The sequence below is a fragment of the Terrapene carolina genome, unplaced genomic scaffold (assembly GCF_002925995.2).
Source record: "Terrapene carolina triunguis isolate 2854851 unplaced genomic scaffold, T_m_triunguis-2.0 Scaffold25049, whole genome shotgun sequence".
Taxonomy (NCBI): Eukaryota; Metazoa; Chordata; order Testudines; family Emydidae; genus Terrapene; species Terrapene triunguis.
In genome coordinates, this window is record NW_020689400.1 from 1 (window position 1) to 15,735 (window position 15,735).

The 15,735-nt window shown below is 47.3% G+C and overlaps 1 protein-coding gene across 1 annotated transcript in view; it reads left to right on the top strand.

The window, feature by feature from the left end:
• The first annotated feature begins 6,186 nt into the window (after positions 1-6,186).
• Positions 6,187-15,735, top strand: part of LOC112124708 (E3 ubiquitin-protein ligase TRIM21-like) — a 26,527-nt gene continuing 16,978 nt past the window's right edge. Inside the window, exons 1-3 of the mRNA XM_026662258.1 lie at positions 6,187-6,591; positions 7,046-7,233; positions 9,895-9,968. Coding sequence (XP_026518043.1) covers positions 6,187-6,591; positions 7,046-7,233; positions 9,895-9,968 — 667 coding nt within the window. The remainder of the gene's footprint in view (positions 6,592-7,045; positions 7,234-9,894; positions 9,969-15,735) is intronic.

A 15,735-nucleotide genomic window follows, 5' to 3' on the forward strand; every position in this document is an offset into this window, starting at 1 on the left:
GCTTTCTGTGGGTTAGTGTGTGGTTAGAATACTCTGGGAATGGTGGGCAGAGCTAGACATTAAGTAGGGTGTCTTGATAACTTTTCCCCTTAATTTTTACATGCTACTTTTCTCCCTCCTTCTCACTGGACTGAGCGTATTTTCTTGGAAAAAAATAATGTGGCCACATAAAAGAACAGCCGATAAAATTACATTGTTAGTTTCCTTCTGCTCCTTCCTCTTCAGTCACTTGGGGTTTGCCACATTCAAACTGAAAGCTGCAGCCTTCATCTTATCTGGCACCTGGGTTGGGCTGGGCTGTGCACTTCAGCCTCTGGAGCAATAGAACTCGCAGTGTCTCTGCAGAGTCACTCGGAGCAGCCCCAGGGCTGTTGTTACTTTCTGACATTTTCATTTTCAGGGCCAGGATGGCAGAAACCCAGAGGAGATTAACAGACAAGACAGAACTCTGTGAGCTCAGCTCAGTGTCTCCCTGTAACAATAACCCAGGGGGTTGCTAGGCCCCTAACAACGCACAGTGCAATACACAGATGATGAGGTGTGCGCTAGGGCCAGATTCAATGGCCAGTAGGAATCTGACCATTCTCAGATAGGCCAGAGGTAACTGACACAGAGGTAACTTATTTTTGAAAACGTATGGCGATCGGGGGAGGTCACGGATGACTGGAAAAAAGTTAATGTAGTGCCCATCTTTAAAAAAGGGAAGAAGGAGGATCCGGGGAACTACAGGCCAGTCAGCCTCACCTCAGTCCCTGGAAAAATCATGGAGCAGGTCCTCAAGGAATCAATTCTGAAGTACTTAAAGGAGAAGAAAGTGATCAGGAACAGTCAGCATGGATTCACCAAGGGCAAGTCTAACATAATTGCCTTCTATGATGAGATAACTGGCTTTGTGGATGAGGGGAAAGCAGTGAACATGTTATTCCCTGACTTTAGCAAAGCTTTTGATACGGTCTTCCACAGTATTCTTGCCAGCAAGTTAAAGAAGTATTGGATGGATGAATGGACTATAAGGTGGATAGAAAGCTGGCTAGTTTGTCAGGCTCAATGGGTAGTGATCAATGGCTCCATGTCTAGTTGGCAGCCGGTTTCAAGCGGAGTGCCCCAAGGGTCAGTCCTGGGGCCGGTTTTGTTCAATATCTTCATTAATGATCTGGAGGATGGCGTGGTCTGCACCCTCAGCAAGTTTGCAGATGACACTAAACTGGGAGGAGTGGTAGATCCTCTGGAGGGTAGGGATAGGATACAAAGGGACCTAGACAAATTAGAGGATTGGGCCAAAAGAAATCTGATGAGGTTCAACAAGGACAAGTGCAGAGTCCTTAACTTAGGATGGAAGAATCCCATGCACCGCTACAGACTAGGGACCGAATGCCTAGGCAGCAGTTCTGCAGAAAGGGACCTAGGGGTTACAGTGGATGAAAATCTGGATATGAGTCAACAGTGTGCCCTTGTTGACAGGAAGGCTAATGGCATTTTGGGTTGTATAAGTAGGGGCATTTCCAGCAGATCAAGGGATGTGATCATTCCCCTCTATTCGGCATTGGTGAGGCCTCATCTGGAGTACTGTGTCCAGTTTTGGGCCACACTCTACAAGAAGGATGTGGAAAAATTGGAAAGAGTCCAGTGGAGGGCAATAAAAATGATTAGGGAGCTGCAGCACATGACTTACGAGGAGAGGCTGAGGAAACTGGGATTGTTTAGTCTGCAGAAGAGAAGAATGAGGGGGGATTTGATAGCTGCTTTCAACTACCTGAAAGGGGGTTCCAAAGAGGATGGATCTAGACTGTTCTCAGTTGTGGCACATGACAGAACAAGGGGTAATGGTCTCAAGTTGCAGTGGGGGAGGTTTAGGTTGGATATTAGGAAAAACTTTTTCACTAGGAGGGCGGTGAAGCACTGGAATGGGTTACCTAGGGAGGTGGTGGAATCTCCTTCTTTAGAGGTTTTTAAGGTCAGGCTTGACAAAGCCCTGGCTGGGATGATTTAGTTGGGGATTGGTTCTGCTTTGAGCAAGGGGTTGGACTAGATGACTTCCTGAGGTCCCTTCCAATCCTGATATTCTATGATTTTATTTTATGATTCTATGACAGAAATGTGGGGCTGCAAGGGCCCTCAAGAAGTCACCAAGTCTAGCCCCCTACGCTGAGGCAGGGCCCAGTAAACCTGACTGCCCAGGCTTCACCCTGGTCTCCAGGTGGGGTGGGGGAGGGGCATCCTCAGACCATGCTTCATCCAGACCTTATTTTGCTGCTAACACGAGGTGATCCTGGGCAAGTCGAGGGCAGCAGAGACCAGTGGGAGGGAAAAGAGAGGGGCTCAGCAGGGATATGTGACGCTGGGGGCACAAGCGCTAATACTGAGCTGTAACATGTGTGTCTTGATTAGCAGCTGCCACTTTCAGTAGGAGTAAGGAAGAGCAGAGTCCAGGGGAAGAGATGGGATGGGGGCAGCTGGTGTGGGTGTGGAAGGTTGCGCTGTCACCATGTGTGTTTTCTGTTAGAATCATAGAATCATAGAACCACAGGATTAGAAGGGGCCACAAGGGCCATCTAGTCTAACCCCTGCCCAGATACAGGATTTGTTGTGTCTAAACCATACGAGAGAGATGGCTGCCCAGCCTCCTTTTGAAAACCTCCAGTGATGGAGCTTTCACGTGTTCCCTTGGCAATCTGTTCCATTACCCTATTGTTCCTACAGTTAGGAATTTTTTCCTGAGATTTAATCTAAATCTGCTCTGCTGTAGTTTGAACCAATTGCCCCTTGTCCTGCCCTCTGTGGCAAGAGAACAACTTTTCTCCAGCTTTTTTATGGCAGCCTGTCAAGTATTTGAAGATTATCATGTCCCCCCTCAATCTCTTCTTTCCTAAACTAAACAGACCCAGTCCCTTCAGCCTTTGCTCAGATGGCTGCATTCCATCCCTTTACATAAGAACATAAGAATGACCCTACTGGTTCAGACCAAAGGTCCATCTAGATCAGTAGCCTGTCTTACGACAGTTGCCAATGCCAGGTGCCTCAGAGGGAATGAACAGAACAGGGAATCATCAAGTGATCCATCCCCTGTCACCCATTCCCAGCTTCTGGCAAACAGAGGCCAGGGACACCATTCCTGCCTGTCCTGGCTAACAGCCATTGATGGATCTATCCCCCATGAATTTATCTAGTTCTTTTTTGAACCCTGTTATGGTCTTGGCCTTCACAACATCCTCTGGCAAGGAGTTCCACAAGGAGTTGACTGTGTGTTGTGTGAAGAAATACTTCCTTTTATTTGTTTTAAACCTGCTGCCTATTTGATCATCTTTGCCGCTCGCCTCTGGATCCTTTCCTGTTTCTCCACATCCTTTCTATACATTGGTGACCAAAACTGGACACAGTCTCCAGCTGAGGCCTAACCAACACTGAGTAGAGTGGTTCTATCACCTCCCATGACTTGCATGCTATTCCTCTGTTAGTGCAAACTAAAATTGCATTTGCTTTTTTTGCAACAGCATTGCATTGTTGACTCATGTTGAGGTTGTGATCCACCACAACTCCCAGATCTTTCCCAGCAGTGCTGCTGCCAAGAAAATTATCCCGACTCTGTATTTGTGCATTTGAAGTACAACCTTACTAGAAATGGGTTAGACAGAGGCAGCAGGTCCAGTGGGTATAGCTGGAGATCTATGATCCTATTACAGCCAAGCTAATAGCTACTTGCCCTCTCCTGTTCCCCTGATATGCTGTGATGGATGTAGAATCATAGAATCATAGAAGATTAGGGTTGGAAGGGACCTCAGGAGGTCATCTAGTCCAACCCCCTGCTCAAAGAAGAACCAACACCAACTAAATCATCCCAGCCAGGGCTTTGTCAAGCCGGGCCTTAAAAACCTCTAAGGATGGAGATTCCACTACCTCCCTAGGGTAACCCATTCCAGTGCTTCACCACCCTCCTAGTGAAATACTGTTTCCTAATATCCAACCTAGACCTCCCCCACTGCAACTTGAGACCATTGCTCCTTGTTCTGTCATCTGCCACCACTGAGAACAGCCTAGCTCCATCCTCTTTGGAACCTCCTTCAGGTAGATGAAGGCTGCTATCAAATCCTCCCCTCACTCTTCTCTTCTGCAGACTAAATAATCCCAGTTCCCTCAGCCTCTCCTCATAAGTCATGTGCCCAAGCCCCCTAATCATTTTCATTGCCCTCCACTGGACTCTCTCCAACTTGTCCACATCATTTCTCTGGGAGGCCTAAAACTAGACGCAATACTCCAGATCTGGCCTCACCATTGCCGAATAGAGGCGAATAATTTCTTCCCTCGATCTGCTGGCAATGCTCCTATTAATACAGCCCAATATACCGTTGGGCTTCTTGGCAACAAGGACACAGTGTTGACTCATATCCAGGTTCTTGTCCACTGAGCTGTTGATCACTACCCGTTGAGCCCAATGATCTAGCCAGCTTTCTATCCATCTTATAGTCCATTCATCCAATCCATACTTCTATAACTTGCTGGCAACAATACTGCGAGAGACCGTATCAAATCTTTGCTAAGGAAATCATGTCTGTCCTCAGGAGCTCTGTAATTCCCTCTAATACATTCCTTCAACCTAAGCCAGCTCCCCTGTCCACATTTGTGCCTGGGGCCCCTCTCTGGGGAATTCAGGAGGGGCAAGTGATGCTGTGTTACTCTGAGTGGGTTTAACGATGAAGGAGCCAGCCCGGGCCCAACACATTTGTTTATTCCCCCACTTTCTGCTATTAACTATCAGTAATGGTATACTAGCACCTAGGAACCTATCACAGATGTGTAACATAGATACATCCCTGGCCCAGGGAGCTCACAATCTATATGAGAGATGTAACGTGAGTGACAGAGACTCCTAGAGCAACTGTGGGCAGTGAGGATGAGGAAACAATAAACCAAACTGGGCTGTGAGCGCTGACCACACTTATTTGTCTGTTCTTAGGAGCAGAGAAAACCAGGCCCCAGCACTACTGAATAACAGAGTGTTCTTGTTGGTTCAGGTCACAGTGTAATGGTCAATGTTTTATTCTAAATATGAACCCAGAATCAAAATCAGATGGAAAGTGAGTGTAAACAGAGGACAGTGGAACATTCATTGTTCCCTTGGAAGCACTAGGCTGGTCTCAGACCCTCAAACTCATGGGTTCTCTTCCCTATCGTCCTCCTGCAGGAAAGCTCCTGGCAATGAGCACACTTTACCCACAGCCTACGTAGTGTAACATTATTGATACTCTTTCTCCAGCACTGAGACCTCGGATGATCTCAGTCCTGCCGGAATTCACAGATTCCTAGTTTTTAAAACCTGAAGGGACCATTAGATTTAGTCTGACCTTTATAACACAGGCCAGTGAAGGTCACCTAGTTACTGAGCTCAGTGACTTGTGTTTCACTAAAGCGTCTTTCCAGAAAGGCACCAGTCTGGACTGGGAGACATTAAGGGATGGAGCATCCACCACCTTTGTAATTTGTTAATCACCTGCACTGTTAAAAACTTGTGCCTTATTTCTCATTTGGATTTGTCTGGCTTCAGCTTCCAGCCATTGGTTCTTGTCCTGCCTTTCTCCACTAGATTACAGAGTCCTTTAATGACCAGGATTTTCTCCCCATGAAGGCACATAAACACCATGATCAAGTCACCTCTCTCTCTTCCTTTTGATAAACCGAACAGATCGAGCCCTTTCATTCTGCCCCTGTAGGGCATTTTCTCCAGCCCTCGGATCACATTTGTGGCTCTTTTTTGTACCCTCTCCACTCTTTTTGAATGTTCTTTCCAAAATGCGGCCATTAGAACCTGGTGCAGTGTTCCAGGGTCCATCTCACCCATGCCAAACACGGAGCTAAAACCCCTCCCAGCTCCTGCTCACTGGCGAGGGGGTGTCTGGCAGAGCTGCTTTCCCACCCTTTCAAACTGTCATTCCTCCTCCTCTCCCAGTCAGTTCCTTGTCCCCTTTTTTCTGTTTTCCGTCTCCTCTTTCCTCTCCAGGCCCCTCCCTTCTTTTCACCTCACCCTGCACGGAGCAGGGCAGAGGCCAGCAGCAGGCACCTCCCACCAGTGACAGCAGAACACACAGTGCAGGGGAAGGAGACAGACAGACTGAGAGCCCAGCAGCCATGGAGACACCTGCTCCACCAGGGAGTGGGAAACATAAGGCTGAGGGTCAGGAACCCCCGGCCCCAATGTCTATAGCTGGCAGAGAGCTAGATGATACTTTTTGTTACATCTGTCAGGATCATTTGACAGACCCAGTGACTATAGAGTGTGGGCACAACTTCTGCCAGGGCTGCATTAGCCAGCGCTGTGAGGGAGTGGAGACAGCCGCCTGTCCTCAGTGTGGAGAAACGTTCCAGAAAAAAGCCTTCAGGCCCAACACGCTTCTGGGCAGCATAATACAGTCCATCAAACAATGGGGCTTAAAGCCAGGACAAAGGGGAAGGGAAGGGAACGTCTGTGAGGAACATGGCAAAGAGCTCACATGGTTCTGTAAGAAGGATGTCAAAGCCCTTTGTGAGGATTGCAAAGGATCCCCGGCTCACAGCTCTCACACTGTGATTCCCATGGGAAAGGCTGCCCACGAGTCCAAGGTAGGGGTGTTTTTGTTGGCTAATTAAATCCCTTCAGGGCCCTGTGTCACCCCCTCTCTGGACAGATACCAGTCTGCTGTGACTGAACCTAACCACAGGATCCCATGTGCTTCTAAGACTTCAGCTCTGGGTCTCTCAGCTGCACTCCCAGTTGCAGACCCCATGTCTGCAGGACCGGCTTTAGGCCGATTCCCCTGATTCCCACGAATTGGGCCCCACGCCTAAGAGGGCCCCGCGCCCAGCCAGAGCGCGGCAAGTCCCGCGGCCCCGTTACCCAGGCCGGAGTGCCGGCCCGAGCGCAGCAAGTCCTGTGGCCCCGTTCCTCCCGCCAGAGCGCGGCAATCCCCACGGCCTCGCTCCCCCGGCCGGAGCCCAGCAACCCCATGGCCCTGCTACCCCGGCCAGAGCGCCGGCCCGAGTGCAGCAAGTCCCGTGGCCCCATTCCTCCTGCCAGAGCACGACAATCCCCGTGGACCTGCTACCCCGGCCGGAGCCCAGCAACCCCGTGGCCCCACTCCCCTGGCTGGAGCCCAGCAACCCCGCGGCCCCGCTCCCTTGGCCGGAGCGCCGGCTGGAGCGCTGCAAGTCCCGCGGCCACGATTCCCCAGTCAGAGCGCTGGCCGGAGCGCCCGGCGCTGCCCGGTGAGTACAAGCCCCACAAATTGGGCCCCGCATGTGCTAAAGCCAGCCCTGCATGTCTACCCCCCCTTCTTTGGGATGTGCTCCTCCGCACCCCAGCTGTCTGAAACCCCAGACCCAGAGCCGCAGCCCTCCCAAGCTCCTACTTGGTTACACACACTCTGGCAGATTTCCAGCTCACTGTGGGCACGCTGAGTTCGCGATTGACCCCTTCAGGGACAATGTGTCAGGCGAGCCAGGAACACAGGCTTAGCAAAGGATTTCTTAACCACTGGCACTTGTATTTTTAAGACAGCACAGAGAGAGTTACAGAGCTACACAAAATAACGAACAGTCCTGAGACAAACTGCCCCCTATCCTCTGTGTCCGCTCGCACCCCTTCTATCACTATGGCTACACTACAGCCTATGTTGGCAAAACTTGTGTTGCTCAAGGGTGTGAATATTCCACCCCTGTGAGTGGCATAAGTTACACTGATATCGGTACCGCCGCTCCTGGGGTTGGGTTTTTTATGCTAACAGGAGAGCTCTCTCCCATCGACACAGAGCGCCTTCACCTCACGCGCTGCAGTGGCACAGCTGTATCAGGAGAGCTGAGTGGCCGCAGCCCTTCTAGTGTAGACATATGACTCTGAGGTCTGGTCAGCATCTCAGGCAAGGCAGAGACCCTCCTGCTTTCTCTCTCTCCAGCCTTGTCTTCTGGCATATGGTGGGTGATGTTCTCTCTTGCTCTGAGAGCATCTCCCCTTCAATATATTCCCCTTTTACTGTATGGAATTGTCTGAGCTCCATGGACCAATCTTTTTTGTCTAAGAAATTCTTCACTAAGCTCCGTTCTCATGCCAATAGCAGAGTCAGAGTTCCTTGTTTTAGTTACTAAGAGATGTTTTTTCTGCCTTTTAATCTTATTAGCCTGCAGAGGGAAGCCAGGTCTGGGAGAGGGCTCTTTAACCCAGCAGACAAAGGCAGAGTGAGATCTAATGGCTGGAAGTCAAAGCTAGACAGATTTAGGCTAGAAGTAAGGTGCACATATTTTACCATGAGGGGGATTTACCATTGGAACAACTTACCAAGGGTTGTGTGGTGGGTTCCCCATGATTTGGAGTCTTTAAATCATTGCTGGGCATCTCTCAGAGACCTGCTCTAGCTCAGCCACAAGTTGATGCTGTGGGAATCTCTGGGGGAGGTTCTCTGGACTGTGCTCAAAAACAGGAGGTCAGACCAGAAGTTCAGAAAGGTCCGTTCAGGCCTTATCAGCTGTGAATCTATCACTTATTCTGGCTAATGCTGCTCCATACAGAAGCGTAACCCTTTGTGGTTGACAAAGGTGCATGGCAGTGGGTTTAGCAAACTGTAGCCGTAGAGGGCTGAACAAGTTAGCTACATTACAGTAACTCCTCACTTAAAGTTCTCCTGGTTAACGTTGTTACGTTGCTGATCAATTAGGGAACGTGCTCATTTAAAGTTGTGCAATACTCCCTTATAACTTTGTTTGGCAGCCGCCTGCTTTGTCCACTGCTTGCAGGAAGAGCAGCCCGTTGGAGCGAGCTGATGGGGGCTTGGAACCAGGGTGAACCGGCAGCCCCCCTATCAGCTCCACGCTCCGCTAAGTTCCCTGTGCGGTAGCCGTTCAAGAGGCTATCAATTGCCAGCAGTTCAGCTGTCCCTCCCCCACTGCCATGTGCTGCTCCTACCCTCTGCCTTGGAGCTGCTCCAGGGAGCCTCCTGCTTGCTGTGCGGGGGGGGGGCTAATATCAGGGTGTCTCCCTCCCCGCTACTCCTGTCCCCTGCTTACCCCATCTCCATAGAGCGGGGAGGACAGGACAGAGGGAGCTTGCAGGCAGCAGCTGCTGTCTCAACTTGCTGATCTACTTAAAAAGGCAATGTACTTAGAGTAGGGTCAGTGTACTTAAACGGGCAATGCGTGTCTTTCTCTCTCACACACACACCCTGTGTGTGTGTCTGTCTGCCATGCTGTCTCCCCTCCCTCCATTCGTGCTGCCTTGTAGAGTGTGAGGCTACATTAACAACAATGTGTTAACCCTTGAGGGCTCAGCTGAGTGCTAGTTCATCATTGATCAGGAAGGCATTCCCTGGGAAATATCCCACCCTCTGACTTCACCACCTCAACCAAGCTTCACAATCATCATTGCTGTGCACAGTATTAAATTGTTTGTATAAAACTTATAGTCTGTATACATATATATAATATAGGCTTTTGTCTGGTGAAAAAAAAATTTCTCTGGAACCTAACCCCCTCATTTACATTAATTCTTATGGAGAAATTGGATTCGCTTAACATTGTTTTGCTTAAAGTCGCTTTTTCAAGAACATGACTACAACGTTAAGTGAGGAGTTACTGTATTTGCTCACATGAATGAAATTCATAAATACCTAGGGATAGCTAGTAATTTACCCTTCTGAAATGGGATTGCCCTGATGGGAAGAGGGTTTTGTGTCTGAAAGTGTATGGCATACCCATGGGGAATGGTCACTGAATGTTTTTTCACTTGGTTTTATTAAATTATTGACAGTTTCTCCATTTCTCCTTTCAGAGGGAGACAAGAACATCAAGCAGGTACTGTACATGCATTTGCCTTTGTCATTTCCCCTGACATTCCTGTTTGATGCACTGCAGCATCACTGCACTGAACAGCTGAAAATCTCTTCTCTTTAGGAGTGAAAATGTGAATGTTCAGGAACAGGAAGCCATTTCTACTCAACTGCAGGAGCTCAGAGGTAAATGAACGCCACTCTCATATTCAGCAGTGCCCACCCCAAACACTTATAACTCGTCAGTCAAGTCCAAATACATAACGAGACTGGATAAAAAAATATCACAAGATTTTGAACAAAAACAATTGTACCACCTGGTTTTTGAACATTTAAGGACATTCGAGCCATCCCCTTCCCCACTCCCTGCCCCCACAGTGTGTGTGTGCTCTTTCAGGATGCACAGCCAGTCTCAAGAACACACGTACACATGTGAGCATCTCCGGGAGTTGGGGCATTAGCTCAAATGGTGGCGGTGCTGGTGGCTCTCCGGGTTTGTGTTCAGACTGCACAGGTGGGGGTTGGTCACATACCTTCATGTGCAAATGCTCAGGCTGAGATCACGAGATTAGAGAGGCAGGATGGTCCAGTGGTTACAGAACTAGCCTGCTCTGCCACAGATGTGCTGTGGGACCTTGGGTGAGTCACTTAGGGACAGATTATTAAAGCTGTGTAGGTGCCTAAAGATGCAGATTAGCACCTAGTGGGATTTTTGGACATGCCCACGTGTCAAACTCCCATTGATTTCAATAGGAGTTAGGTGCCTAGTTGCTTTTGAAAATCCTACTAGGTGCCTATCAGAGTCTTTGGGTGCCTCAATCCCTTTAGAAATCCTGTCCCTCTGTGACTCAGGTCCCCATCTGTACAATGGGGATAGTAGTTGGGCTCTACTTCCCAGAGGGGTTGTGAGGATAAAAACACTAAGGATTGTGAGGAGCCCAGAGGGGATGGTAATGAGGGCCAGATCGGTATCAAAACAGATTATGGTACCAACACCAGAAGAGTTCAGTCTCCTGTCAAAGTATTGTGCTTAGTACCAGAAATGTGTGTTTAATCCTAAAGAGATGTGGGCACTCAGAAAGTTGTTCTTTTTTCCATGACTAAACTTTTGTGCCCTGCTCTAAACATTATAGAGTGCTCACCTGCAGCAAATGTCATACGTAAGGATATGATTCTGTCACAGAGACACGGAGCAGCGATAGCGGCCCCTGCCTGCAGTCAGCCCCTGGCAGTGCTCACAGTCTTAGTCCCCCCCCCCTCAAGGTATTTTTAGTAAAAGTCAGGGACAAGTTGCGGGCTTGCATGAATGTTTATTGGCTGTGACCTGTCCCAGATTTTTACTAAAAATACTGGGGCTTCGATTAGTGGCACTTAATTCAAGCGATTAACTCAAAAAAATTAATTCCAATTAAAAAAAAATCGCACTTTTAATCACGCTGCTAAACAATAATAGAATACCAATTGAAATGTATTCAATATTTATGGATGTTTTTCTACATTTTCTAATATATTGATTTCAATTACAACACAGAATACAAAGTGTCCAGTGCTCACTTTATATTGTTTCTGATTGCAAATATTTGCACTGTAAAAAACAAAAGAAATAGTATTTTTCAATTGACCTCATACAAGTACCAGAGTGCAACCTCTTTATCGTGAAAGTGCAATTTACAAATGTAGATTATTTGTTAAATAACTGCATTCAGTAACAAAACAATGTAAAACTTTAGAGCCTACAAGTCCACTCAGTCCTACTTCTTCGTTAAGACAAACAAGTTTGTTTACATTTATGAGAGATAATGTTGCCTGCTCCTTATTTACAATGTCACCGGAAAGTGAGAGCAGGCATTGCAAGGTATTTATTTATCGGATATGCTAAACATTCATATGTCCCTTCATGCTTCGGCCACCATTCCAGAGGATATGCTTCCATGCTGATGACGCTCGTTAAAAAAATAATGCATTAATTAAATTTGTGACTGAACTCCTTGGGGGAGAATTGTACATCTCCTGCTCTGTTTACCTGCATTCTGCCATATATTTCATGCTATAGCAGTCTCAGATGATGACCCAACACATGTTGTTCATTTTAAGACCACTTTCACTGCAGATTTGACAAAACACAAAGAAGGTAGCAATGTGAGATTTCTAAAGATAGCTACAGCGCTCGACCCAAGGTTTAAGAATCTGAAGTGCCTTCCCAAATCAGAGAGGGACAAGGTCTGGAGCATGCTTTCAGAAGTCTTAAAAGAGCAAGACTCAGAAACTACAGAACCCGAACCACCAAAAAAGAAAATCAGCTTTCTGTTGGTGGCATCTGACTCAGATGATGAAAATGAACATGCATCGGTCCGCACTGCTTTGGATCATTATCAAGCAGAACCCATCATCAACATGGATGCATGTCCTCTGGAATGGTGGTTGAAGCATGAAGGGACATATGACTCTTTAGCGCTTCTGGCATGTAACTATCTTGTGATGCTGGCCACAATAGTGCCATGCAAACACCTGTTCTCACTTTCTGGTGACATTGTGAAAAAGAAGCAGGCAGCATTATCTCCTGCAAATGTAAACAAATTGGTTTGTCTGAGCGATTGGCTGAACAACCAATAGGACTGGGTGGACTTGTAGGTTCTAAAGTAATCATAATTAATCTCATGATTAATTGCACTGTTAAACAATAATAGAATACCATTTATTTAAATATTTTTGGATGTTTTCTACATTTTCAAATATATTGATTTCAGTTATAACACAGAATACAAAGTGTACAGTGCTCACTTTATATTTATTTTTATTACAAATATTTGCACTGCAAAAACCAAAAGAAATAGCATTTTTCAATTCACCTAATACAAGTACTGTAGTGCAATCTCTTTATCATGAAAGTTGAACTTACAAATGTCGAATTATGTACAAAAAATAACTGCATTCAAAAATAAAACAATGTAACACTTTAGATCCTACAAGTCCACTCAGTCCTATTTCTTGGTCAGTGATCTGTGCGTTTATAGGGAGCTGGGGTATTCAAAGCTGCCTTAGGGATCTGAATACTCAATTTTTGTTTAAATTAATGGGCACCAAATGTGCAAACACCCAAAGCACCTGAAGTGCTGTAAACTTTATGTAGAAATTTGCAAGTGTCAGAAGAATTGGGAAGGGGAAATGTCTGTTACAATGATTTCCCAGTGGGGACGGAAGCAGGTAATTCAGAGAAGCAGAGAGGAGCTGTGCTGTTTACTTGTGCTTTGTACTTGTGAAAGTTGGAACTGGATGTTGTACCTTTAGAACTGTCAGCTACACACTCTGTCAGCACCAGGTGTGAACTGGTTTAGTTCATGGTTTTAACAGATACAATATGTGCTCTGAGTCCATGTTTAGGTGCCAAAGATTAACTCATTTTAAGTTGTATGTAAAATTTGTCTATGTGCCCAGAGAGAGCTATGTTGGGCTCATTTCCAACCACTAAAAAATCAAGAACAATTAACTGTCACTGTCTTGTTCCCTGGGCTTTTCAGAGAATTCTCCACACCAGCTGCACTGGTGAGCTGTGGCTGGGATGCTGTAATAACACAAACACACTCAGGATTTGCACGGCTGGTCTGACACGCTGCTCACACTGGGCACAAGTTGCTCTCGCTCAGGCTGTGCTCAGCAGTGACTGGCAAACATGACATGACCTCCATTTCCAGCAGTGTTGGTACCCCAGGGCTGACACCAAATGGATGAGGTCCCAGAGGAAAGAACTGATCTCAGAGGCGATGCCTTTAGGGGCCCATCCACACCTCACTCTCTGGCTCATGCTGACCTTAGCACCCAGCTAAAGAAAGACACCTCCACCCTGTTCTTAGCTGGGCCACCTCCCACTGAACCTAGCCTTACAGGGAGCTGTTCCCGTGTATCACTAGGATCAGGGGACAGTCACTACCCACAAGCTCAGGAGCTGGCACAGGATGGGGGTGCAGGGACCTCCACAGATGGACCTGTCTGTGTCTCTCCCTTTGTTTCTCTATTTCATAACTACAGCAGAGCTGCATTAAACAATAATAGGAACTTCACCATAAGCATGATGGAATGAAATCTCATCTCTCCCCATTTTCTTCCCCTAGAGATACTGCGATCTGAACTGGAGAGCGTGAAAGGTCAGTGTCTGGGCTACTTACATTAACTGATGTAAGGGTTATTCCCATAAATGTGACAGGGGACTCTCACCTCTCTCCCTTTTCTCCCCCTAGAGCAGTGGTTTTCAACCTGTGGACAACAGACCACAGCTTGTCTGCAGACTCTGTCTAACATTTCCAAAGGGGCCTGCACCACCATTCAAAATCTTTAGGGGTCTGCAAATGAAAAAAGGTTGAAAACCACTGCCCTAGAGACGCTGCGATCTGAACTGGAGAGCGAGAAAGGTCAGTGTCTGGGGCCAATGGGGTGGGTTAAAGATTATATGAGAATGTTTCTGAAAAATATGGTGGATCAGTAAACTAGAGATTACCAAGCAGACGAGACATTTGGAATGAAGCCAAAGGGAGACTGGGACTTAGGCTTTGTCAGCACTATGCACCTTTTAGGCACACAGCTGTGCCACTACAGCCAAGCTGCTAAAACACGCACAGTGTAGCTGCTGTTTGTCAGCGGGAGAGAGCTCTCCTGCTGACAAAAAACTTCAAATGAGCAGCAGCAGCTTTATCAGCAGGAGAGCTCTTCTGCCAACAAAGCGCTGCTCACACCAGCGCTTTTCGCCAGCGAAACTTTTGTCTTTCGTGTGTGTGTGTTTTTTTAACAACTCTGAATGACGAAAGTTTTGTCATTCAGTTGCCAGTGTAGACAAAGCCTCAGTATAAAGATCGTCACGGGACGGGGCATCCCTCCCTCACCCTGGAGACCCAGCTGTGCCTGGAGGCTCATGGGAAGTGATGGCTCCAGCTGCGGCTATGGAACTCACTGGGATGCAGCGCCTGAAGTGGGGACACCACAGAGCAACGGGGAGATGGGTGGGAAATGAGCAGAGCCCCCATTTCAGCAGGGGTTGTGGGGGGAAGGTATTTGCACGGAGATGATTCAGATGGGGCAGGAGGGGGCTACACGTGTGTTGTGGAGAAAGTACAAAACTCACATGGGATAAATGGTAAATTCTCAGAATGGAGAGGGGTAACAAGTGGTGTTCCCCAAGGGTCAGTCCTAGGACCAATCCTATTCAACTTATTCATAAATGATCTGGAGAAAGGGGTAAAAAGTGAGATGATACTAAACTGCTCAAGATAGTTAAGACCAAAGCAGACTGTGAAGAACTTCACAAAGATCTCACAAAACTAAGTGATTGAGCAACAAAATGGCAAATGAAATTTAATGTGGATAAATGTAAAGTAATCACATTGGAAAAGATAACCCCAACTATACATACAATATGATGGGGGCTAATTTAGCTACAACGAATCAGGAAAAAGATCTTGGAGTCATCGTGGATAGTTCTCTGAACACGTCCACGCAGTGTGCAGAGGCGGTCAAAAAAGCAAACAGGATGTTAGGAATCATTAGGGCAACTAAAATGATTAGGGGTTTGGAACGGGTCCCATATGAAGAGAGATTAAAGAGGCTAGGATTTTTCAGCTTGGAAAAGAGGAGACTAAGGGGGGATATGATAGAGGTATATAAAATCATGAGTGATGTGGAGAAAGTAGTTAAGGAAAAGTTATTTACTTGTTCCCATATGTGACAGTCCACGCCCCTAAGGTTGCGGGCGGCGTGGACTATCCGCCACCGTCTGTCAACTGGTCCTTTAATCCAGGGCTGTATAGCCTAGTGGCCAAAGTCTATGACATCCCCTTTGCCTCAAGGGGACGCAGCCTAACGGCAAGAGTCTGGAACCCGGCCCGAGTCCCCCAGAGCAACCCTCGGGTGGAGGGTCACGTGGCCTAGCGGCCAGAGTCCCCCAGAGCAACCCTCGGGTGGAGGG